The 26,163-nt window shown below is 36.6% G+C and overlaps 1 protein-coding gene across 4 annotated transcripts in view; it reads left to right on the top strand.

Annotated features, from left to right (window-relative positions):
- Zc3h13 (zinc finger CCCH-type containing 13) overlaps positions 1 to 26,163 on the top strand; it is a 55,996-nt gene that overhangs the window by 16,509 nt on the left and 13,324 nt on the right. For 2 of the 4 annotated variants that reach the window (XM_042685409.1, XM_042685407.1), the window contains exons 6-16: positions 1,372 to 1,511; positions 2,347 to 2,501; positions 7,404 to 7,601; positions 8,354 to 8,664; positions 11,459 to 11,914; positions 14,740 to 14,919; positions 18,662 to 18,745; positions 19,098 to 19,659; positions 22,736 to 22,839; positions 23,422 to 24,624; positions 25,189 to 25,701. In XM_042685409.1, the coding sequence (XP_042541343.1) occupies positions 1,372 to 1,511; positions 2,347 to 2,501; positions 7,404 to 7,601; positions 8,354 to 8,664; positions 11,459 to 11,914; positions 14,740 to 14,919; positions 18,662 to 18,745; positions 19,098 to 19,659; positions 22,736 to 22,839; positions 23,422 to 24,624; positions 25,189 to 25,701 (3,906 nt within the window). The remainder of the gene's footprint in view (positions 1 to 1,371; positions 1,512 to 2,346; positions 2,502 to 7,403; positions 7,602 to 8,353; positions 8,665 to 11,458; positions 11,915 to 14,739; positions 14,920 to 18,661; positions 18,746 to 19,097; positions 19,660 to 22,735; positions 22,840 to 23,421; positions 24,625 to 25,188; positions 25,702 to 26,163) is intronic. The other 2 variants (XM_042685411.1, XM_042685410.1) reach the window with 1 other exon arrangement.

Raw genomic sequence — 26,163 nt, 5'->3', positions numbered from 1 at the left:
CTCTGTTTTATTTAGATGTTTGATTATAGAATTTTACTTAAGAATATAGTCATGCAAGTTGGTTGAATCTTTTTATTTACCTACATACAGTCTTAATCCAGTACAAAGTAGTAAGTAAAGGTAGCTGTTACTCATTTAATAAAGTCAGTACTTCTAATTATTTGTGGTAAGAACCATCTACCCTTAAATATTTAGTAATTGCTTTCTGACTAAAATCATGGTTTAGTCTATTTTATTATTATGGTGATATTGTCATCATACTATAGCATAAGATGTGTAATGAAGTTTGGTCACACAGATAATGAATATATAGACATACCTTCACTCACCAATCAAGAACATTCCAATGCACCTGTGTTATACCTGGCAATATATTTTCTTCTATTTTAAGCAGCTATGTAGAAATACTTTGATTTAGTGTGTTTTAGGGTTTTTTGTTGTTGTTATCTCTTTAGCTCAGATTAGGAAATAATCTAAAGGGTAGAAGTGAAGCTTGAGAAAGCACCTCTGCTTATGATCAATAAAGCCTAATGTGGTATTGGATTAGGACAAGAAATCAATATGTATATGCAAAAAATTAATTAAAATTAGTTTAATTTTCATTATAAATCTTTTTGTGTGTGTGTGCCAGTCCTGGGGCTAGTGTTCTACCAGTTGAGCCCCAGCTCCACTTCCAGCTTTTTCTAGTTATTTGGAGGTAAGAGTCTCATAGATTTTGCTGCCTTGGCTGGCTTTCAGCCATGATCCTCAGCCTCATGCATAGCTAGGATTATAGGCATGAGCCACCAATGCCCAGCTCAATGTAACTCTTTGCCTTACACAAAAAAATTACCAAATTATAGAACGTAATGTTAATTTAACACATAACCTTACTTGAGCAATGAATTTTTCAAATAAATCAAGGAGATTATCACATCAAATATAGCATGAAATATTGAAGGCTTTGTTTTCTTTCATTCTTAGCATATTTCAGTGCTTTAATTGCAGCTTGATTAGTTGTACAATACTGGATTGAAGTTAGGACCTTCATGTTAGGCAACCTCTTGCAATATGTTAAAAGTAGACGCAACTTCTATGTTAGTCATTAGTTCACTCTACCACTGAAGTACATTCCCAGCTTGAATTGTAAATATAAATCTCTTAACAAAATGCTAAATCCCACATAATCCCAAATTACTCTCAAAAAAACCCCACAAACCATACGAAGGTATTGCTTTTCACAAAGAAATTAATCATTGTGATTTTAATTCTTTGTAGACTATATTTTATATTTAGAATTATGTTATTCAAATGAAAGAACTTGCCATTTAAATTTATATAATTTTTATAAAGCTGTATAATTATGGTTTCTAAAAAATTTTTATCTTAAAGATTCTGACAATGGAGATATTAATTATGATTATGTTCATGAGTTATCATTGGAAATGAAGCGGCAGAAGATACAGAGGGAGTTAATGAAGCTGGAACAAGAAAATATGGAGAAGAGAGAAGAAATTATCATTAAAAAGGAGGTATCTTATTTATTTCAAGAAATATATGCTTGTGATAGCACAAATAGTGATCAGAAAAATGATTTATTCTAGATACTGATACATTGATCAGTTTACTGTAATTTATTTCCTCCATTTATGTTAATAATAGGAAATAATTTTGCTGTTGAATAAAGCTGAAGATCCATTGCTTAGGGTACAAGCAAATAGGAAGTAATTGAATGTACATATCTGTTTTGGGTCCATGCTATTTTTAGAGTGCTCTGTTGACTTTTCTAAGATGTGGAGGTAAAGCTCACTGGAAACTAATTTAGGAGACCTTGAAATCTCCTAACTTTGTGTTCTTGATACTAGTGTATGTTAGCTCATTGAAATACGATAGTTTAAACTGGGCACTGGTAGCTCACACCTGCCATCCTAACTACTCAGGAGGCTGAGATCTAAGGATTGTGGTTCAAAGCCAGCCCAGGCAGGAAAATCTGTGAGACTCTTATCTCCAATTGACCACAAGAAAATGGGAAGTGGTGCTATGGCTCAAAGTCGTAGAGTGCTTGCCTTGAGCAGAAGAGTTCAGGGATAGTACCCAGGCCACAAGTTCAAGCCCCCACAACTGGCAATCAATACCCCCCCCCCCCCCCCCCCGCTCCCATCTACTTACCTACCTACAAACCTACTTATGACAGGTTAAAACTTGGGTTCAGTAATTAGTCTGTCAACAAATGGTAACTAGTACTACTTAGTTTTTAATCTAAGGGTTCTTTTTTGTTTTGTTTTGAAAAAAAAAAGAAAAGGATGTATTATTGTTGTATAATGATTGAATGAATTTCTGAATTGACTTACTGAATTCTCTTGAAAGGTTTCACCAGAAGTAGTTAGATCAAAATTGTCTCCATCACCTTTAAGAAAGTCTAGCAAATCTCCAAAGCGGAAATCAAGCCCCAAATCTTCTTCAGCTGCCAAGAAAGACAAGAAGACTTCTGCAGTATCTTCTCCCTTGCTGGACCAGCAGAGGTCAGTAGGGCAATAAATAGTGTACATTTTTCTGAATGCTAACTGGAAAGAATTACTTAGTTGGTTATAGAAATTTACCTCTAATACATTTAGAATTATGTGTAAGCCTTTATTTTAAAAGGTAAAAAAATTACAGAAAACTACAAAATACTGTTATGTGTGCATGTGCTTCAGAGTTTTTCAATTTTTAAGAAATGAAATATAGTGGATTTTTCTTGGGTTTATAAACTATATACATGTGTGTTTATACTTTCACTAATGTGTACTGTTACACAGACTGCAATATTGATGTCATCTATTTAATTGTAAAACAAGTACATTATATAATTTGGCTTGTCTTAGTTTTTTCACTTTACATTTTCTGATCTTTATATTGATAGTTTTAGCTTTACTTCATTTTAGTATTCATACTACATACTTACTTTTATTGAACATGTTGCTTTCAGTTTTTAGATATTGTAGAGTATATACAATAACTATTCTTATCTTTAGGTACATGATCAAGAAAAAATACACATTGCAGCATCTGGGCATGTTTAAAATGGTAACAGCTGTCAAAATAAGAGATAATTAGATAGAATTATATGGGGGTTCAACAATAATTTAGCAAGTTTTCATTAAATGTCACTACTATTTATTATTTTAATTAAATTTCACAAATTAGCTTTAAAAAATAACTGCAAGCCTCCTTCTTCTAACATTTGATCAGTTGACAAATGGTGTCCACTTTATAGTGTTCATGCTATATAGTACCATGCCTACACAGACAGACATTTTCTATTACCAACTTTCCACCCATTCATGTTATCCATGTTTTTAGGGAAATCTTTAAGGAACTATTCTGATTAATGTATTACTATGGAAAATTCAGAGGTTTTCCATTTTATAGAAGGAAATTGAGTTCTTCAGTATGATAATCATACTTTGATCTTTTCTATCCTGGCAATATTTTTGTTTAATCTCCCTCCTACTACAATCTTCTACATTCAATCTGTCGATCTTTAGCTTAAACTCAAAGTTTTTGAAAATGTTTTCTTATTTCTCCTTACCAGACATAATTTTTATTTCCTTTGTTGTACTTATATTTTGGCTATGACATATGTTTTACAACCTCTATTAAATTTAAGCTCCTTGAAATTGGGATCTTGATGGTTCACTGTACTGTTTTTCCACAGTGCTGGCTTTGCATAGAGCTTTGCATTGTAATAAGGCACTCAGTAACATTGACTTGATCCTCTTCTTTGTTCTGTTAGTGAGTAAATACCGCAAAGTGATGTGGAAAAACTTGAATCATGGTGTGATCTGATCCATTTCACTTATCCTTTTGGCTAACCATATAAGTATGTGTATTTCTTTTCATTTCTTCAATGAATTGCATACCAGAAATGCCCTTTCTTTTTCTTTGTTTTCTTATATTTTCCTTTCATGAAATAATAGAAATTTAATCTCTTTATAGAAAATTTTAATTATTGTTTAAATGAAGGCTTTGTTATTTCTTTCATTTAGTCTTTTATTGTGTTAGTAACACAATTTTTCACATTGATTTAACTACTATATTTCCTATCTTGCAATAGTTTGTTAACTATTGCACCATTATATTAATAATAGCACAGAAAATCCTAGAAAAGAGTACATTAAAAATAACAAAAAGGACCTGGATACAGGTCAGTGTCTAAGCACTTTCCTAGCAAGTGTAGCATCCTATGTTTGATCCCCAGTACCAAGAAAGAAAAGACAAAAAAAAAAAAAAACACACTTAAAGAAATACAAAGAAAAAAAGCATGTTGAATTATCATGTACTGTTTCTCCTTGCAATGCACTTTGAGTATGTCAGATAATCAACTTTTAATTTTATTGCTGGATCAAACAGTATACGAAAGACACATTAAACACAAGTAACAATTTGAATTTTATTGCTGGATCAAACAGTAAACAAAAGACACATTAAACACAAGTAACAATTTGAGTTTCAGTTAAAATTCAACTGAACAGTTCAGCTAATACCAGTAAGTCAACTCAGAGGCAAGTAAACATTTTCATATTGAATGGACATAAAATTACTGTCAAATCACAACTCAAACTTCTCTCTGAAAGTTAGCATTTTTGATAGTTAAGATTCAGTATAGTAGTTAATCTTGAGATATGTGATAGAGTGTTAATAAATATCATAAATCACTATGAACTGGTGGCTCACACCTATAATCCTAGCTACACAGGTGGTTGAGTGAGATCTGAGGATTCAGAGCTTGTCCACAGCAGGAAAGTCCATGAGACTCTTATCTCCAATTAACCACCAAAAGGTCAGAAAGGGAGCTGTACTTGAGTGGTACAGCCTAGCCTTGAGCAAAAAGCTTCAGGGACAGCACCCCAGCCCCCTGAATACAAACCCCAGTATTAGTACTTCTCGTCCCCCAAAAATCATACATCTAATATCTATTCTATCTGCAGTTTTAATCTTAGTTTTTGTTAGTTAAGTTTTTCTTTATTCATAATACAAATATAAATTATGTAAAAAGATATTCAAAACAAATAGATTGGGATGGGAGAGAATCATATCTTGAAAGGTCTTATTGATGTGAGAATATGCAAAATCAATGTTGCTTCCTTCCTCTAGAAAATGATGCAATAGGGCTGGGAAGGTGGCTTAGTAGTAGAGTGCTTGCCTTGCATGCATGAGACCCTGGGTTCAATTCCTCAGCACCACATAAGCAGAAAAAGCGGGAAGTGGCACAGTGGCTCAAGTGGTATAGCTCTAGCCTTGGCAGAAGAGCTGAGGGACAGAGCCCAGGCCCAGAGTCAAGGCCCACTAGTGACCAAAACAAAACAAAAAACCCCAGAAAACAATGCAGTGTAGCATAATTGGTTTTTTTAAGCACATACTTCTTAACGTGAAGAAATTCTCTCTTTAGTAAGTCTATGAGGATAATCCTGGTTGTAGCAATAGCTAAATCCCAAAATGTCAGTGGTTTAACATAATATTTAGGTTCAGAAGAAACAAAAATTTCTCAAGTGGAATCAAACTAGGTATTTCCAAATATTAGCTGTTGTTCTATACATGAAATTCAGTAACACAGGTGCCTTCTGACCATGATTCTCTTTTCTTGGACTTTCAAGAAAACCAAAGAATGGAATATATAAGGAAACTTTATCTCTGTAGTCTACCAATTGCCTGGTCTATCATCAGAGTCCTTAGAGAATCAGACCTAGACATACACATCCTTTTTGCTCACTTTTTTTTTTTTTTTTTTTTGTCAGTCATGGGGCCTGAACTCTGGGCCTGGCCATTGTCCCTCAGCTTTTCAGCTCAAGGGTAGTGCTCTACCACTTGAGCCACAGTGCCACTTCTGGCTTTTTCTGCTTATGTGGTGCTGAGGAATCGAACCTAGGGCTTCATGCATAACCTAGGGCTTCATGCATGCAAGGCAAGCACACTACTACTGAGCTACCTTCCCAGCCCATACTCACCTACTTTTGACCAGGTCTTGGTCAGTTGGCCACACCTAATTTCGAAATGTATCAGATGTATGGTTCTGCAGTGTGCCAAGGAAAAAAAGATTGGTAAACATAGGCAGAATGTGGAAATTCAGTTTCTGTTAAGAATTCTTCTATCTTTATTTTCATTTAGATAGATATCTAGGAATATAAACACATTGCATTTTAGGTGTATGAGAAGGTTGAGTCATCTCATAAATATTCAATGAGATGATGTATTGTTCTTAGAAATTAAGAATGAAAAATAAATTTTGTCATCAGCTTTTAGTAATTTCTTACTTGCCTAAGTGATTGACCCAATCTGTGATAATAAGAAATAAAGATAAGAATCAAGAGAGTTAAATTTTCTGCATGCTAATCATAATTCAGATGCTTTTATGTTTTTTTTTAAATTGTATCAGCAATTTTAAGGACTGTATACTATCTTTTTACATCCAAGGAATATTGAGACTCCTGAGGAATATTGAGACTATTTCTTATTACTCAGGGTAATAGGAAATAGATTTAGGATCCAAGATGGTTTCTATTTAAAGAAAACGTTATTAAATTTTATAACTAAGATAATGGCAAGTAAAAGAAGAGATGGGAATGGCATTGGAATTTACTTGAGAGATCCAGGAGATACAGTAGCTAATAAACTTAAGAAGTTTTGGTCATAACAGAGATGCAGTGAAATTAAAACTGATGTAATTAAGGGTAGAAAATGTAGAAGTTCAGAGTCCCCAGCTTGTTTATTGAGATAAGGGTCTCATTTAATTTTTGTCTAAGGGGCCTTGAACTAGAATCCTCTTTGTTTTCTGAGGAGCTAGATACAGAGATACCTGATCAGTTTTGCTTTCTTTATCTACTTTTATACTGTGAACTTAAAAATCCAGTTGAAGCAGTTTTATTTAACAATAAGAAGTGTTTAGAAAAATAAGTTGCAAGTATCAGTTACTAGTATACACCGTAGTTAAAGGTAAAGCAGCAGGAATGAAGGCTGCTTTTTTTTTTTTTTTTTTTTTTTAAGTCTTGGGGCTTTAACTCATGTGCTCCCCATGTGCTCAAGGCTAGCACTCTACCACTTCAGCCACAGCACCATTTTTGGCCTTTTCTGAGTAGTTTATTGAAGATGATAGTCTTACGGATGTTTCTGCCCAGACTGGCTTTGAACTGTGATCCTTGGATCTCAGCCTCCTTGAGTAGCTAGGATTACAGGAGTGAGCCACCAGTGCCTGGCAAAGGCTGTTGTTTTTCCCCTCAGACCTGAGGACCTAACTCAGGGCTTTGCAGTTGCCAGGCAAGAGCTCTTCCACTGAGCTAACTCCCCAACCCCCTAAGGCTGCTATTTTTAAAATGCACTTTTTAAAATATCCGTTTGGTATTGCAAAAATATTTAGACCTGTAATTATAGCTCTTTGTTACCTTCAGGAATTCAAAAGGCAACCAAAGTAAAAAGAAAGGGCCACGTACACCCAGTCCTCCTCCTCCTATACTAGAAGATATTGCTCTGGGGAAAAAATATAAAGAAAAGTATAAAGTGAAAGATAGGATTGAAGAAAAACCAAGAGATGGGAAGGACAGAGGACGAGATTTTGAAAGGCAAAGAGAAAAAAGAGAGAAGCCAAGGTAAGTAAGATTTAAAAATGCTACTTTTGTAGAATCTCAAGTGCTTACTCTGCAGAAGTTTTTAAACATTAGTATGAGTTTTTGGTTTTATTGCTAGTTGTGTATTCTGCTTAGTAGTTTCAATAGTGAGGCATGGATGATTAAGTAAATATAAATATCAGCTTTTGAAATTTATCTTTGAATTTTTTTGTTGTTATAAAAACATAAACATGTGCTATCTTAACCATTTTTAAATGTATAGCTTGTTAGTACTTAGAAAGTATTGTTAGACCACTACTTCCAGACTCTTCTTTGAGTTACTTGAGTTACTTTGAGTACATACCCAGAAGTGGGATTACTAGATCATAAAATAATTTTATTTCTGTTTTTGAGGAAATTTTTAAGGAACTTAAACTTTCCATATCAGTTACACAATTTACAAGCCCACCAACAATGCACAAAAGTTTTGATTTCTCCACATCTTCACCAACACTTGGTATTTTCTGTGTTTTAGGGTAACTTGATGATGAATGTAAAGTCCTAAATATCAAAACAGGCAGCACACACTCTGCTTGGCTCAGGTAGTGGTAGCTTCCCTTTCCTAGAAACCTTGTTATGAGCAGCCACCTCCTGTGTAGCTCTTACTAGTCAGAATTTATCAGAGTGAATTCTAAGCTTTAAGTTAGGGTATACAGTCTTTACTGTTTTAAAGATTTTTTTCCTTTGGCTACAATTGAGGGTGTTGAGAGCATGTTTATTGTTTTCCTTCATAGATCCACTTCCCCAGCTGGACAACATCATTCTCCTATATCTTCTAGACATCACTCATCATCCTCCCAATCGGGATCATCTATTCAAAGACATTCTCCTTCTCCTCGGCACAAAAGAACTCCTTCACCATCTTATCAGCGGACTTTAACTCCATCTTTACGACGTTCTGCTTCCCCTTATCCTTCACATTGTTTGTCTTCTCCTCAGAGAAAGCAGAGTCCTCCAAGGCATCGCTCCCCAATGCGAGAGAAGGGGAGGCATGATCATGACAGAACTTCACAGTCTCATGATCGACGGCATGAAAGGCGGGAAGGTGTGCATTGTATTTTAGCTTGGCTGGTCTTTAGGGTTCTTTTGCTTAAATGCTTTATAATTAAAATATTAGACATCCATACTTATTTTAATAGGAAAGGGATGAAGGAGGAATGCTTCATTTTAAGCCTCTGTATCACACAAACTAGGGAAGTTAGAAATGCTTAAAGACGCAGGAATGAAAGGCACAGTATTAAGTACATATAAATGAGCACATACAGGTATGTTAGTTCCTGCCTCCTTTTAAGATATTCTACTGAGTACATTTGGCCATCTTGTTAGAGCTTCTATTTTGATTACTTTGTGTCTTTTAAAGAACAGTGAAGTAGGTCTGGAGGTAGAGTACTCTCTTAGAATGTGTGAGACCCTGGGTTCTGTCTGCAGTACTCAAACAAAACAGCTCCAACACTGGTGACTCTAACCTATATAATTCCTGATACTCAGGAGGCTAAGATCTAAGGATCTTGGTTTGAAGCCAGCCTGAGCAGACGAATCCATGAAACTTAATCTCCAGTTAACCAGCAAAAAGCTGGAACTGACTCAAGTAATGGAGCACTAGCCAGGAGGGTAGTGGAAGGGAGCAGGAGCCAAGTGAGAGAATGATGCCCTGTGTTCAAACCCCAGTACACACATACATACACATACAACACACAAAATGGTGGATGTGTAGATTGGGTCCAGAGAATACACCTATTTTACAGTTTTTGTGTACATGATTCTGGAACCATACCAATGTTAACTGTATATAGAACTTACATGTAGAATACATGATAGAAATTTAAAGACAATATTTATGGAACATTAGTAAGAAGGAAAACTCTAGCTATTAATTTTAGTAAGATATTTAACAACTATATTTGACCAAGAATAAAAATATATTTAATTACTAGTAAAGATTTTGTATTGCTATTAAACATTAATGAAAGGAAAGTAATATGTAATCAGATCTCATAGGAATACTTTTTTGTGGAAAGAAGGACTACAGTATAGCAGAAATCTTTAGTAGATTGGATGTTTCTTTACCTTCCCATGAAAGAAATTGAATAGATTTAAGCAGATGATTATGCCCCTATTTAAATGTCATCTTCTGAAATAAGAATGATTTGAGTAGAAGGATAAGTGAGTACGTAAAGACAAGAATGTACTTATTAGATGTTTTTGTGAAAATAATGGGGACTCGGGAAAGAAGGATGTGGTACTAACAATTGACATGGGAAGAAGAGCAGAAACATAATTGTGCACTCAGAGGTCTGAAGCTATATTGGACCCTTGCCTCTTGTTTCTGTCCTTAGCAGCATTTTTGACACCTGGGTATATAAGGAAAGCAACTGGCATTGAGTTAGGGTATTGATATGAGGTCCTAGGGCTTGTGAATTCAAGGTGTTTAGGTCCTTGAAAAATTCCATGTATTCCAGCCACCAGGGAATAGACAAAAGGAGATAAATTTAAAAGTTTAAGGAATACAGCTGCTACATTTGCTAAAATAGCCTCAGAATATGACTATTCCAGGATATGAAAGCAACTTGCATAAGATCCTGACTAACTACTGGATGCTGGTGGCTCATGTCAGTAATTCTAGTATTTCAGGACTGAATTCAAAGTTAGCGAGGCAGGAAAGTCTGTGAGACTATTATCTCCAGTTAACTAACAAAAAGCCAGAAGTAGAGCTGTTACTTAAGTGATAGAGTGCTAGCCTTGAGCAAAAGAACAAAATCTCAGGGACATCACCCAGGACCAACACAGACACACAGACACAGACACACACGCACATGTACGCACACACGAACCTGAATAAAAGGGTAGGTTTATTCTTAAGAGTTCTCATTCATTTTTTGGCTACATACTAGATTTTTGTAATAAGCTGTGCCTTCCCTAGGCATATCTAACCAAGGATTCTTAGTCTGCAAATTCCATTGAGATACAGAGTTGAATAACCATTCAGCCTTGGGCCTCTATTTCTTCATATATAATATGACAAGATTGCATTATGTAATCAGTGAGGTCCGTTTGTTAAAAAAAATGAAGGATTTATTTTTTCTATGATACATTAGGAAATGCTATAGGGAAAACTTCAATAATGGTTGCAATTATCAGTAAGTTAAGCAGCTCAGAAAGATAGAATAACAGAATTAAATACTTTTTTTTTTTTTTTTGCCAGACAGCTACTCTAGTGCTTAAATACATTTGAGGTGAACATATATGTTGTAATGTAGCTTAGTACTTGTAGTAGTGATTAATTGTGTGCCTCAGAATCAGAAATTGTTACTAAAAAGCTATACAAAAGATATGTTCCATTTTTATTTGTTAGAGTTTAGGGTCTCTACGCAGGGTAAGTTGCTGTTCAAAGTTTTATCCAATTAAAAATATAGTTATCAGGGGCTGGGAAGGTGGCTCAGTGGTAGAGTGCTTGCCTTGCATGCCTGAGGCCCTGGGTTCGATTCCTCAGCACCACATAAGCAAAATGAAAAAAGCCGGAAGTGGCGCTATGGCTCAAGTGGTAGAGCGCTAGCCTTGAGCTGAAGAGCTGAGGGATAGCACCCAGGCCCAGAGTTCAGACCCCACGACTGGACCAAAAAAAAAAAATATATATATATATAGTTATCAGGTATCAATAAAATTACCTCTTGAATTTTAATAAAAGCATTGTTTAATTTAGTATTTGTCCATGTTTTTGCTTTTGCTGTAAAAATAATATAAATATTGTAAGATTTTTAAGGCACTATATTAAATAAGCTAGATCTAGTTTTGTGAAACTCTGTAAAAGGAATTACCGTTTATTTCCAATTGTGTTACAGAGACTAGAAGCAAAAGAGACAGAGAAAAGGACACAAGAGAAGAACGAGAGTATGAACAGGACCAGAGCTCTTCTAGAGATCACAGAGAAGACAGAGAGCCTCGAGATGGCCGGGATCGAAGAGATACTAGAGATCGCAGGGAGCTAAGAGACTCCAGAGACATCCGAGACTCTAGGGAGATGAGGGACTATAGTAGAGAAACCAAGGAAAGCCGAGACCCCAGAGATTCAAGGTCTACCCGGGACTCTCATGACTATAGGGACCGTGAAGGTCGAGATACTCATCGGAAGGAAGACACATACCAGGATGAATCCCGGAGTTATGGCAGAAATCACTTAAGAGAAGAAAGTTCTCGTACTGAAATAAGGAATGACTCCAGAAATGAGTCTCGGAGTGAAATTAGGAATGACCGCATGGGTAGAAGTAGGGGGAGAGGTCCAGAGATACCTGAAAAGGGTAAGGCTTTTCTCTTGTTAGTCAACTGTATCTTCTGTATTCCTATAGCAAGTACTAAATTTAAGATTGCTTTTCAAATGCATTATTTTTTACATTCATTGTTATTATTTTATGATTTTCAGTCAGTTGAATGTATGATCTGAATTTGTGATTTTCCATTTTTTCTTCTCAGGGGGAAAAAGGAATTTGCCATCACCCAAATGACTTTGCATTTATGACTGTCTAAATGACTAAGGCTAATATATAGCTTACTGTATTGATTTAGGGTAAATACTCCTTTATTTACCCTACCACCAAACACTGCTACAGAGCTACAGAACTTCCATTAGCCTATTGGGCTATCCCTGGTCAGAAAAATCATTTAAGTGTTGACGGTTCCTGAAGTTCTGTAAAATGATTTTTTTTAACTAATTAATTAATTATTTTTGAGACAGAGTCTTGCAGTCCAGGTGGTCTTTACCTCCCAGTCATCCTGAATGGTAAAATTAGCACCATTCCTGACTTCCTGACCCTTTTACATACAAATTCAAAATATTAGTTTTTAATTTTATGAAAAAACTGTTGGATTTTTACCTATAATAGTTTATCAGTTTATACATTTTCTATTAAGGTTTTTCTCATTTTTTTATTCCTGGCTACTGTCTTTTTTGTTGCCATTATAAATGGTATTTATCAAAAAAATTTTACATCCACAATGGTTAAGGGTTTCAAAAAAACACAAAGATGCATAGTAAATAGCCTTTTTTTATTATGATCATTCTAGAAGTGTGAGCTACTAGCACCTTACCTGTAGCACTTTCATAGTCTTAAATGCTGTTTCCTGATCTTTAATTTCTAAGACATTCCTTGTAGGTATTTACGTACTTTATTCAGGAATATCTTCAATTTTGGGTTTCAAAGCCTTTTATATGGAAAGTGTGGTATGTGTGTGTGTGAGTATGTGTTTCTTGAGGAAGTGCTCTCTAATTATTACTTTGAGTTGGTTATTGGTGAGTTTTTAAATTTGTAATAAACTTAGCCTCTTCATCAGAATTGATTTGGTACAGTCCGTAAGATTGAGACAGAGCCTTGCAGAGTTTTTGCTTTTGATTTTAGCAGCCCCATACTCATACCCTTTCTCTATTTGTATCATACCCATTAAAAAGTTCAAATTCTCTTAAGTAGAGATTCATAGGAAATTACAGCATGATGTATGGGGTTTTTCTGATGTTAACATGTTACATAACTATGGTATAGAAACAAAACCAAGAAATCAACACTGGTATATAACACATAAGGCTTATTCATATTCAGTGTTTTTGTGTGTGTAACTGTGCATCTTTATTACATGTATAGTCTTGTATTACCTTCTCCACAATCAAGACATTGAACTGTAACAAAATTTACTTGTGTTACTACTTTATAGCTACACTTACCCCTCCATCTTGTCTGTGACTCCTAATAACCTCTAAGATGGTCCTGCATAACTATTTCATAAACGGAATGATGCTATTGTCATTGGCTTTTTCTTAATCAACATAATCTTCCTTGGATTCATCCAAGTTGCATGTATCTCAGTAGTATGTTCCTTGTTACTGCTGAATACTATCTCATGGCACGATTCATGGTATATTCTGCCATGATTTGACTGTTCACCACTGAAAGACATAAGATTTCAAATTTGAGTCTGTTACATATAAAGTTATTATGAACATCCTTTTCCAACATCTTTTCATAAAAAAATTTAAGGTAACACTTCATGTTGCCAAATTACCTTTGTTACTACCCTCCCTTCATTATCTCTTCCCCCTCACCCCATCCTCCTCTGTCAACTTTGAACTCAGGGACTTGCTGGGCTGGTGTTCTACTTGAGCCAAGTCTCCAGCCCTACATTTTACTGGTTATTTTGGAGATGCAGTCTTTCAGACTTTTTGACCTTTGCTGGCTTTGAACTATAATCTTCCACATGTTTGCTTCCTGAGTGCTCAGCTTACCTTGCAGGTGCACCCTCTCTCCCTCTCTCCCTCTCTCCCTCTCTCCTTGTCTCCCTCTCTCCCTCTTTCCCTCTCCCTCCCCCTCTCCCCCCCTCTCTCAGTCTCTCTTTCTCTCTCTCCCCCACCTCCCTCTCTCTTTTTTTTTTTGCTTTGCTTTGTTTTGTTTTGGTGCCAGTACTAGGGCTAGACCTGTGTCTGGTCTGGTCATTGTCCTCTAGCATTTTTTGCTCAAGGCTGTTACTCTACCACTAGAGCTACAGCTCTACTTCCTGCTTTTTTGGTAGTTAATTGGAGATAAGAGTCTCCCAGATTTTCCTGCTCAGGATGGCTACAAATTGAGATCCTCAAATCTAACCTCCTCATTAGCTAGGATTATAGGCATGAATTATTAGCGTGTGACTTACCTTGGTTTTATAATGAAATAGTTCACTATAAACTGTAATTAAAGCAGTAGATCATATCCATATTTTTCATTTTTTACTTCTGTGAATAAGTATTTTGTTTCATTGTTTTGAGGGTTAGGTATTGCTTGATGTTGCCATTATGTGACTTTTTAATTTTCTTTTCTTAATAGTTTTAGGGCTTGAACTCTGAGCCTCATGATTGCTAAGAAGGTACTACCACTTGAGTCATACTCCCAGGTTTTGACCTTATAGTTAGGAAAATTTGTTAGACAAGTTAGACAAACTTGCATATTCTGACTTAATACTTAATATTCTTTTTAGCAGTGATTACCACATTTGGGAATAAAAAATATAAGGTGCTGTTTTGGGAGGAAAGAGTATGACTAGTGAAACTTGTTGAAGAAAGTATTATATTTGTTAAATGTTTGTGTGAATATCCTTTGTTTAGGAAGTCGAGGCACAAGAGGTTCTCAAATTGATAGTCACAGTAGTAGTAGCAACTATCATGACAGCTGGGAAACTCGAAGTAGCTATCCTGAAAGAGACAGATACCCAGAAAGAGACAACAGAGATTCTTCCTTTGAGAGAAGACATGGAGAGAGAGACCGTCGGGACAACAGAGAAAGAGGTTTGTCAACAGAATTTTATGAACTTCAGCCAAGTGAATTGTTTTTTTAAACAGATATCGATGTACTTTGTAATGCCAAATATCATTTAAGATATTTAAAACTATAGTGTCTATTGTGTTTATTCATATAGTCTTAGTCCATGTGGTATAGGAGTGATTATGTAAAATAGCTACCAATAGATAAAGCAGCAGAGTTCAAAACTGGGATGCCCTACTGTTCTCCCATTGTAACCAAACAGGTCAAAACTCCTTAAAAAGCTGTGAGTAGTTTAATAGTTTAAAATCAAGAATTTTCTTAAGACTGCCAGAAAGGAGCCAGAGGAAAATGGTAATAGGTCTGGGGATTGTTGAGTGTAATGTTGTGTTATTTTGTTCTGAGAATATATAGTATTTGCTTTAGCTTATTTTGTACTCATATGTTTTAAGCTAAAGATATTTAGTTAATCTGTTATATGATCTCTTAATTTTTTTGGGGGGGGGTTGGTCATGAGGCTTGAACTCAGGGCCTGGGTGCTGTCCCTGAGTGTCTTTGCTCAAGACTAGCACTCTACCATTTTGAGCCACAGCTCCACTACTGTTTTTTTTAGGGGATTAATTGGAGATGAATCTAACAGTCTTTCCTGCCTGGGGTAGCTTTGAACAGCAATCCTCAGATCTTAGCCTCCTGAATAGCTAGGATTACAGTGCCATCAGCAGTGCCTGTGGTCTTAAAGGAATTTTGAAGCAAGATTACAAGAAAACATTTAAGGGTTATATGTACTTTATATAGCAAGCTTTTATTGTCTGTATTTGGGTCTTTAAAAATCTAAAAATCTTAGGAAGGTCTCATTGTGTTTGGCTGATTTCTTAACACAAGATTTATTATAGTGCTGAGTTTGAAATATTTTTTCAGTTGATGAATATTGGTATGTTAATATAGGTGAATCAAAAAAGTAATATTATTTCTTGAAATAAATAGTAATAAGAAGGGAACAAACTCTTTTAAGACACTATCTACTTTTGAGAGAATAGACAAGCCCAGAAACAGACGGCTTGGTTGGAATGAGTTTGTGAAAGGTAAGCCTAAGGTGTATTAGGAGTTTTTCAGTTATAGGCAGGACTAGAGTTTTTATGTTCCATATTTCTGAAATTGTTTCTTCCCTTGCATTTTAACAACTTCTCTTTTATACTGTGTCCTGATACTTTTTTAAAATTTTCATATCCTAGCTCAGGTTTCCTCATCGTGGGCCTGAACTCAGCAGTAGGATTGATTTCAATCTTGTGTTTAGTTCAACCACACACTTCTACTGGGTGACAAGAATGCTGATAATATTGTTACATACATTGTTTTACTTAGTCTTTACAATAGTCCTAGAAATTTTACAGTATTTTATTTCTAAAGTTAGATAATCGATATTTCACAATCTTGGAGGTTTTACTAAGAGACATTTTTTTTGGGGGGGGGGGGAGGGGTCCGGTCGTGGGGCCTGAACTCTGGGCCTGAGCGCTGTCCCTCAGCTCTTCAGCTCAAGGCTAGCACTCTACCACTTGAGCCACAGCGCCACCTCCGGCTTTTTTCTTTTTGCTTATGTGGTGCTGAGGAATCGAACCCAGGGCCTCAGGCATAGCAAAGCAAGCGCTCTACCACTGAGCCACCTTCCCAGCCCCTAAGAGACATTTTAATACTACAGAGAAGTTCCAGAACTGGAATCTAAACTCAGGTCTTTTGAATACCAGACCAGTTATCTGTATATTTTAATAAACATCAGTTGTATGACTAAAGTAGAAATACATTTTGAGGTAATCAAGTATTTGTTGAGTACCCACATCAGCATTTTGTTAGACACTTAATAGTTCTTGTCTTTGTATAACTCAGTGGTGAAGATTCTCCTTCTCACTTCCAAAAGACTCATTGAGACTGTCAAAGAAACCAATATGGACTGAAACTAAAAGAATAAAAAAGAAAAAGAAATAAGAGAATCTGTTTTAATGTTAACAAAAAATTTGAGGAAACGTTATTTAGGTGCAAATGGGAGAAAGAAACTAGCTTTACTGAGGAAATTAGCATTTTAAGGATAAAAGTGATTTCATGGGCAGGAAAGAATAGGTACACATTTCTTGAGATAGGAAATAGCTTTCTATGACTCAGGATATGAAAGAAGACTGCTGTGTCTAGGAGGATGGCATGCAGTAGAGAGACTGACAGATGTTGAGGGTAGAGACATGACCAAATATTTAAATCTGACTTCATAGTCTAGCCACAGAATAGGCAGTTGAAGTATAGCAGTTGCTATATGAAGTTGTATGAGAAGACAGAGAAGCAAACATAATTCTGAGGAAGTTCAAGAAAGCTGCTTTAACTAAAAGACTTAACTTCTTTAGGTTTGAAAGATACATGCTTGCTAGAAGGAACAATGGAGGAAGCATTTTGCAGGTAAAGGTACAACATAAGCAGACATGTAGGACTAAAAGAACTGTGTGCTTTATTTAGAGTAGTATGTATTGTGTTATGAGGTTGTAGTGGTGATGTGCCATAATTGGTATGAAGAAAAGAAGCCAAGGAAAAGTCTGATGAGAGGCTCATTAAGAACTTGCCAGCTTTCATGAGTGGGTATGTTGTTGAACAAGATAAGAAAGCATTTGAATAGAGGCACATCTTTGAAGAATACATTCCAGGGGAATGATAGTATGGAAGATAGTTTGGAGGTGTTAGTGTGGCGTGCTCATATTCTATTTTCCTTGGGAAATAAAAGTCATTGTCTTGTTGGTTGAGAAAATTAAGGTTTTATATGTGACAGTATTTTATTGTCTGGTATTCTTATATTCAGAAGTTTTAGTGTGAATTGCTATGAGATAGAGTATTGATTTTGTTTCAGGGTATTTGGTTATGATCACCAACTAGGAATTCAGACTGTCTAGAGCATGGATATATATAGCATTCTGGGATTCCATTTACTGTAGAACCATTTTTAAATTAAGTTGGTTTCACCAAAATAAAAGTTTTTAAGAAAAACTAACAGTTAGGCATAATTTCCATAGTGAGTTCTGGACCATAATTTCTGTGCTTTTAAGAACTAAGGAAAGGAAAAGATTGGTTAGATTTTAAATTCTCAAACTTTTCTGTCTGGAAATAAAACCTCTACATAGTAAATATTGAGTATATCTTTCATCTGTGATAAGGAAGGGAACTTCAAGTTACTTTATTATATACTTCCCTAAAAATATTCTAAAATTATTCTTCATAAAAATAAATGGATGTTAGGTATTCCACTTAACAAACTAAAATACAATTTCTTTATCAATTAACCAATGTACATTATAGAGTGAAAATATAAGCAGCATAGTAGTATAGATCATACTAGAGTAGTTGCTATCAAAAATGGCTGCCTCTTAGAAAAGTTTGTGGATTTTACACACTTTTTTTTTATCTTAGCTTGATTTCTTGCACATCCAGGCATCTGGTCTTTTTCTCTGTGTTGGTGTGATTCTTAGATAGACTGAAAAAAAAAGTTGCTGTTATTAATAGTTATTCATTATAAGTTTAGTACTAATACAGATACTTTTTACATTTGACTGTTCTACAGTTGTTAGACAACAGTGCCCTTAATTCTAATGTATGATAAGAAACTGATCATTGCAGCCACACTTTTGACATACGTTTTGTTCCATATTTTTCACATATAATCACTGCACTTTAATGTGTATATGATTTGGCCTGAAATTAGAGGTGTGACTTACGAGGGAAATTTTTTTTTTCCTTCAGCTCCTATGTTCTACACCTCCTGCTGCCCCTATCCTTTGCCACCAGTGTTCTCAGGTCCTGCTGGGGGGACAGAGAAGATCAGAGGTGAAGGGTAGAGATGGCAGAAAGTGGGGTTGGAGCAGTGGGCTGGAGTAGGGTAGGGAGCATGCAGAGAAAGATCAAAGGTGGATCAGTGGGAGGGGGGAAGGGGGTTGATGGGGAGCAGAACACATGATAGTTAAGAGGGCAAAAGGAAATTGACTTTAAGCAAGCATTTTTTAAAGGTCTAGGGGTGATTATTACTTGATTATTACATTAAAATTAAATATAGAAGCTGATTTATAATTTGTTGCCAATGTGACCCTGTATTCAGATAAATTTTTAAGATTTGCCATGCTGTCTTACCTATAGGTTATCTGCCAAATTAATCACTGACAAAACTTGATTTTCATTATAGATCAAAGACCAAGCTCACCAATACGCCATCAGGGGAGAAATGACGAGCTTGAGCGTGATGAAAGAAGAGAGGAACGAAGAGTAGACAGAGTGGACGATAGAAGAGACGACAGGGCTAGGGACAGAGATAGGGAGAGAGAGCGGGACAGAGAGCGGGAAAGAGAGAGGGAGCGTGAACGGGATCGGGAAAGAGAAAAGGAAAGAGAGCTAGAAAGGGAGCGGGCCAGAGAACGGGAGAGAGAAAGAGAAAGGGAAAAAGAGCGAGACCGTGAACGAGAGAGGGATCGTGACCATGATCGAGAGAGAGAAAGAGAGAGGGAACGAGATAGGGAAAAAGAAAGGGAGCGAGAGAGAGAAGAAAGAGAGAGGGAGAGAGAGCGAGAACGGGAGAGAGAGAGAGAACGAGAGCGGGAACGAGAAAGAGCGAGAGAAAGGGATAAGGAACGAGAACGTCAAAGGGAATGGGAAGACAAAGACAAGGGACGGGATGACCGCAGGGATAAGCGAGAAGATATCCGAGAAGATAGGAATCCCAGAGATGGACATGATGAGAGAAAATCAAAGTAAGAATGATTCCCAGTCGGCTTTTAAAAGTTATATTTGAGTAAGCATTCAAAAGCACTGCATGTATAAAGCGTTTTTCATTGCCTAGGAAAAATAATTTTTAAATTTTGTTGCTGAATCCAGGAGCTACAAATAATCAACAAGTTATTTTCTGTTGCCATAACAAAATTAACGAAGTCTAGGTAATATACAAAGAAAAAAGGTTGGGCAGAGGTGGTAATTAAACCTTGGTCATTCTGCATGCGAGGCATACACTGTACCATGTGAGGTTTGCCCCTAATCTCTTTTTTTGGGGTGGGGGGGAGACGGTGTTGGTCATGGGGCTTGAATTCTGGGCCTGCGGCTCTTCAGCTCAAGGCTAGCTAGCGCTCTACCACTCGAGCCACAGTGCAGCGCCACTTCCAGTTCTTTTTCTGGTAGTTTATTGAAGATAAGAGTCTCACAGACTTTACTGCCCGGGCTGGCTTTGAACGTGATCCTCAGATCTCAGCCTCCTGAGTGGCTAGGATTACAGGCATGAGCCACTGGTGCCCTACTAAAATTTGTTTCTGAGATACTACCTTATGTGAGCTAGCCTCCAACTTGGGATCCTTCTTCCCCCATCTTCCAAGTAGCTGGGATCACAGTCATAAGCCACCATACCCAGCTTACTAGATATTTTCTATGACAGATGAGCTTTCTTGACTGTTGCAGACTTTTTTTTCCCACAGTAATCAAATGTAAAAGTGGTAGTGAATTTGTGTGTGTGCCATCACGTCCCCTTTAAACTAGTTGATATTGACTAGTAATTAAGTGTTACTGCCCTGTGGTTCCCATGTTTCCTATGCCTTTATATATGGTGTTACCACAGCAAGCACTCAGTGTTTTAAAAACTGAGAGAATCCTTAAAATCAAAACATAGCTTGAAGAAAGTAAGATTGTAGAAGTTACCTCTGTGGAGGTACAGTAGGTTATTAGGGCCAAAGGTAAGTTATTATGTAATATGTCTGATAGAATTTCTCTCTTTCTTAAGCCAAAATGACTGCTTTGCTGAACTATATGAGTTAGATTAGCTTTTGTTTGTTCTGATGTGATTATATCTTGATTTTGAAAGAAAGAATTAGGAAAGATATCAGTCTCCTATTTCCTTTGTATTAGTTCCAGTCTCAGAAAGGGTTTCTCCAGATGGTGAAATGGACTATCCAAGATTCTACCTGTCAGCCTAGCAGTTCTCTTTGCTATGCTTTCCTAAGCCAGGTTTTTCACTACTGTTATGGATTATGGTTAGGAACAAACAATGTAGCACACAAGTAGAGCCTTCTTCCATTATGCATTGGACGCTCTGTAACCTCTGTCTTATTTCCTGCTTTCCTTACCCCACGTTTTAGGAAAAGCTTTTTTTTTTAGTATAAACCTCATAGACACTTAATCCATGTAGGCAAACATGTCCTTCCTCTGCCCACTTGAAATCTGTACTTTTTTTAAAAATTCTGAAATTGTTATATCACATGTTTTATCTAGTTCAATGAGTTGTTTTCTTTATGTTTCTAATTTCTGCTTGTAATAGTGAAAGTTTTTCTGGCTAGCAGACTCAAGAATTGACCCCAGAAACTTAGAAATCAGACAACTGTAACAAAAAGCAATTTAAATTAGATTAATAGTGTGATGTTTACATTAATTGGATTGTTGTCTCAGTGCTTTGAGTTATCCAGAAAACCACTCTTTTTCAAACTACCGCTGTGTAGAAGATTTGCTGAACTGCCACAGTATTTGTTTTATTGTAGTTTTGTTTCTTTAGATATTTCCTTCGAAGAATTTTAATTTTTTAATGTTTTAAGATTTTATTTAAACTGACACATTCTAATGTATCATTTATTTCTTGCTGTGTTTACAAACTACCCCAAAAGTTAGTTAAAAATAACCACCATCAACCTGACATTTCAGGTAGGCTTAGATGACTCAAAGTGGGCTTTCTTACATGTCTAGTAATTTTAGTGCTTTATTTCTCCACCACATGACCTTGTCCTGTTGTGATCCAATGTCTGCTTTTGCATGTAGTAGTAGAACATATCTTGAGAGCAAAAGCAGAAGCAGCAAGGCCGTTCATTTCTCTCTAGATTTGTATAGTGTCACATTCATTAAATTCATTAAATTCATTCTCTCATCATATAAGGGGAGTCACTAAGCCAGCATAAATTAGAACATTGAAGAAATAGGCCACCTTACAATGGGAAGAGCTGTGCATAAGGAATTAAACAAACTGGCACCTGTGAGTAGTCATATTACTCCTAGGCCAGCTTTTCTACATGGTTACCATCTGCAGATGGAGATGTGTACCATAGCATATTTCACAGCGTTTGACCATGGTATTTATAAATACTTAAAATAGTGGTCATAATTGAAGGAAAATACAAGAAAATACTAGAGTAATAAATATAAGTACCCAAAAGATATAAAGCACTCTTCATTTACAGTTCATCTAAAGAACAAGAAATTCAGTCAACATATGAATCATTTTATTAATTTTTCAAGTAATTGGTTCTAGGAGGGGGAAGGAAAACTATCTACAACCTTCCAGGCACTGGGTATATGACGTAATTAATGTATTCCATACTGCAGTTTTATCAGAATGACTTTCATCTTCTCCAGTTTTAGAGTTGAAAGCTAAAGTTCTGTGACTTTAAGGAACTTATTTAAAAGTTGTATAATAAGTAATGTGGCTGTAAGTAGAACTCACAACTGTTGGATTCCAAAAATATTGCCATATTTTCTCTTTCCCAGCCTAAGACATTTGTTTATCATAAGAATGTAAAACTGAAGAATGTTTATATCAGAAGGCACATTAATATACTGATTTTTCTGCTATTTGTTTTCTCCTTGCAGTATTTAAATCTGGCAATTTCAACTTGAATAACTATGCACATATAATGAAATACATGTTACCTTGTATTTTAAAATCCACATCCCTAGCAAATTTTTATAAAGGACACTGCATGTCTTTTGTGTGATACAGCTGACAGTACAGTTACTGTAAAGAAATGCTAGTGAAAAACAACCATCAACATTTTGTAAATTGCATTTACTTGCCCAATTTAGGAAGCGCTATAGAAATGAAGGAAGTGCCAGCCCTCGGCAGTCACCTAAGCGCAGGCGTGAACATTCTCCTGACAGCGACACCTACAACAGTGGAGATGACAAAAGTAAGCACAGTCCCTCTTCTGTGTCTGTAGTTACACTGTTTAGTAACTGTGAGACTATGTAACTGGTAATTTACGATTTTTAATAGTTTCCTTGCTATACTGTTGCCATGCATTTTCTATATGGCTAAAATATACGTTACAAATACATTTTAAGCTAGGTACTGATGGTACATGCCTGTAATCCTAGCTACTCGTGGGGCTGAGATCTGAGAATTACTGATTGAAGCCAGCCTAGCCTGTACAGACAGGTCCAAGAAATTCTTATCTCCAGTTAACCAACAAAAACAAGAGGTGGAGCTGTGGTTTAAGTGGTAGAGTTACAGTCTTGAGTGAAAAAATAAATAAATAAATAAATAAAACAAGCAAAAGCATAAGGCCTTGTAACAAGCCCCAATGCTCAGCACAAAAAAAAGTCATTTTTATTACAATGCATTGTCTTTTCCCATTATTTGTAGTTAAAGCTATATTTTTATTTTTACTGAAATAATTAAAAAGGGAGAGACTATCGTAGTATTATTTCAATGTCATGTGTTCTGTTGCTAATTTGGTAAAGATATGGTTACTTTTTATTTTTTGGTATAGATGAAAAGCACAGACTCTTGAGCCAGGTTGTACGACCTCAAGAATCTCGTTCTCTCAGCCCATCACACCTCACAGAAGATAGGCAGGGTAGATGGAAAGAAGAGGACCGTAAGCCAGAAAGAAAGGAGAGTTCGAGGCGCTATGATGAGCAAGAATTGAAAGAGAAAATTTCTTCTGTAGATAGACAGAGAGAACAGACAGAAGTCATGGAGAACTCAAGAGCACGTGCCCAGGACCTGGTAGGCCACCACCAGTCTGAAGATCGTGAGCTATCTGATCGAGCCCATGATGAAAGTAAGAAAAAAGCAAAACTTCAGAAGAAACCTATTAAGAAAAAGAAAGAGGATGATGTTGGAATAGAGAGGGGTAGTATTGAGACAACATCTGAAGATGGTCAAGTCTTCTCACCTAAAAAAGGACAGAAGAAGAAAAATATTGAGAAAAAACGCAAAAGATCCAAAGGTGATTCTGATATTTCGGATGAAGAAGCCACCCAGCAAAGTAAGAAGAAAAGAGGTCCACGGACTCCCCCTATGACAAACAAAGAGGACCTGGTTGAAATTTCTAGTGATAAGGATGGCCTGCTAGAGGACCCTCTGAAGAAGGAGGATACTGCCTTTAGTGACTGGTCTGATGAGGATGTGCCAGACCGGACAGAAGTGATGGAATCAGAACATGCAGTCACCACTACCACTGCAGCTAGTATCCCTTCCCCTCTGTCTTCCCTTCTCCCTCCTCCACCTCCTGTGGCCACTGCCACTGCTGCAGCTGCGGTGCTTACCTCTACCACTGTTACTGCTGCCACCTCTGCCACCTCCACGCCCACCTCTGCCACCCCCTCCACCGTCAATACTACTTTTGCCAGTGAAGACTCACATAGAAAGTGCCACAGAACACGTGTGGAAAAAGTAGAGGCCCCTCATGTGACTATAGAGGACACACCACACCGCAAACTGGTAGACCAAAAGAGGAGCAGCAGCCTGGGGAGCAACCGGAGTAACCGGAGTCACACCTCTGGCCGTCTGCGCTCCCCATCAAATGATTCTGCCCATCGAAGTGGGGACGACCAAGGTAGTAGAAAGAGAGTGCTGCATAGTGGCTCAAGAGATAGAGAAAAAACAAAGAGCCTGGAAGTCACGGGGGAGAGAAAATCTAGGATTGATCAGTTGAAACGTGGAGAACCTAGTCGAAGTACTTCTTCAGGTAATAAGTTGAATTGTGTTTCCTATGCTATATATTCCAACCAGATGATAATTCTAAATGCCAGATTGATTATAAACTACCTTAAGTTTTACGGGACTTACAATGACATGTCTTGTTTTAAAGGGGGTATGAATTCATGTCCTGTATCTGTGCCTGCCATTTTAACCTTCCCGAATTCAATACTAACTTGACAAGGGAAAATAAGGAAGAGATTTTTAAAAATTAACTAGTTAGTTCTACTAATGCCTAATTCATTTATATGTTTACTAAGATATTTTGGGCCTGTAGTAGAAATAGACAAGACTTACAAAACTTACTTTAACATTTTGAGAGCCATAACATTTTTCTCAAAGTTATACATATTTAGAAGTAGAGAAATGGAGGGGTAGGGAGGAAAGGAGAGGAACTGTAGAATATGCACATATGCAGGGTAATATATGAAGAGATTGTTGAAAGTATATGTAAAACACAAGATAAATTGTAACTTCTAAAGAACCCTAAAAACAAAGCATTCTGTTCCTATTTTATTATATGTTAACTTCGGATGTGGTATACTTATTTTAGATCGTCAAGATTCAAGAAGCCATAGTTCAAGAAGAAGTTCTCCTGAGTCAGATCGGCAAGTCCATTCAAGATCTGGGTCATTTGATAGCAGAGACAGGCTTCAAGAACGGGATCGATATGAGCATGATAGAGAGCGGGAGAGAGAGAGGAGAGATACACGGCAGAGAGAATGGGACCGAGAAGCTGATAAAGACTGGTCACGGAACCGAGATCGGGAGAGACTGCGGGAACGGGAGAGAGAACGAGACAAAAGGAGAGACTTGGACAGGGAAAGAGAAAGATTAATTCCTGATTCTATGGAAAGGGAGCGAGACAGAGATAGGACTTTTGAGAATTCTCAAATAGAGTCTGTGAAGCGCAGTGAAGCAAAACTGGAGACTGAACATGAAAGAGACCTAGATGGTGGTTCCAGAGACTCTGTAGCCTTGGATAAAGAAAGAATGGATAAAGACCTGGGGTCTGCACAGGGATTCGATGATACTACTAAAGCTGAGCGAACAGAGAGTATGGAAGGTGAGTACATACCTTGTTATACAACTCTCTCCTTGTCCAGTTTCATGAGGAGCAAATACTTGTTTTGAAAGGCTATCCACTAATAGCAAATTGACAGTGTTCTTTCACAAAGGACATAGATTCATAAGGAAGAGGCTTATGGTATTTAAAAAAAAAAGTGTTCCTTCAGCAGTACTTTCAGTGCAAAATTTGGTTCAGATAGGTCTAATGAAATATGAAAAGTAATGATGAAATAAAAGGTAGGAGAGTAGCGAGAAATAGAAGAATGCAATAGTTTTCTTAAATGCCTAACCATTGAAATAAAAGATTGCTTAGTAGCAAAGACTATGGGTGTTAAATACTAATCTTCACGTCTTTTTTCTCACGTCTTTTAAAAAATTAAAGTCAGATAGATACGCTGGGAGCACCTGTAATCCTGACAGTGGGTAGGCTGAGGCAGGAGAATCTTGAGTTTGAGGCCAG

The sequence above is a fragment of the Dipodomys spectabilis genome, unplaced genomic scaffold (genome assembly GCF_019054845.1).
Source record: "Dipodomys spectabilis isolate Male_0828 unplaced genomic scaffold, ASM1905484v1 ptg000095l, whole genome shotgun sequence".
Classification (NCBI taxonomy): Eukaryota; Metazoa; Chordata; class Mammalia; order Rodentia; family Heteromyidae; genus Dipodomys; species Dipodomys spectabilis.
This window is presented reverse-complemented; position numbering and strand designations above follow the sequence as displayed.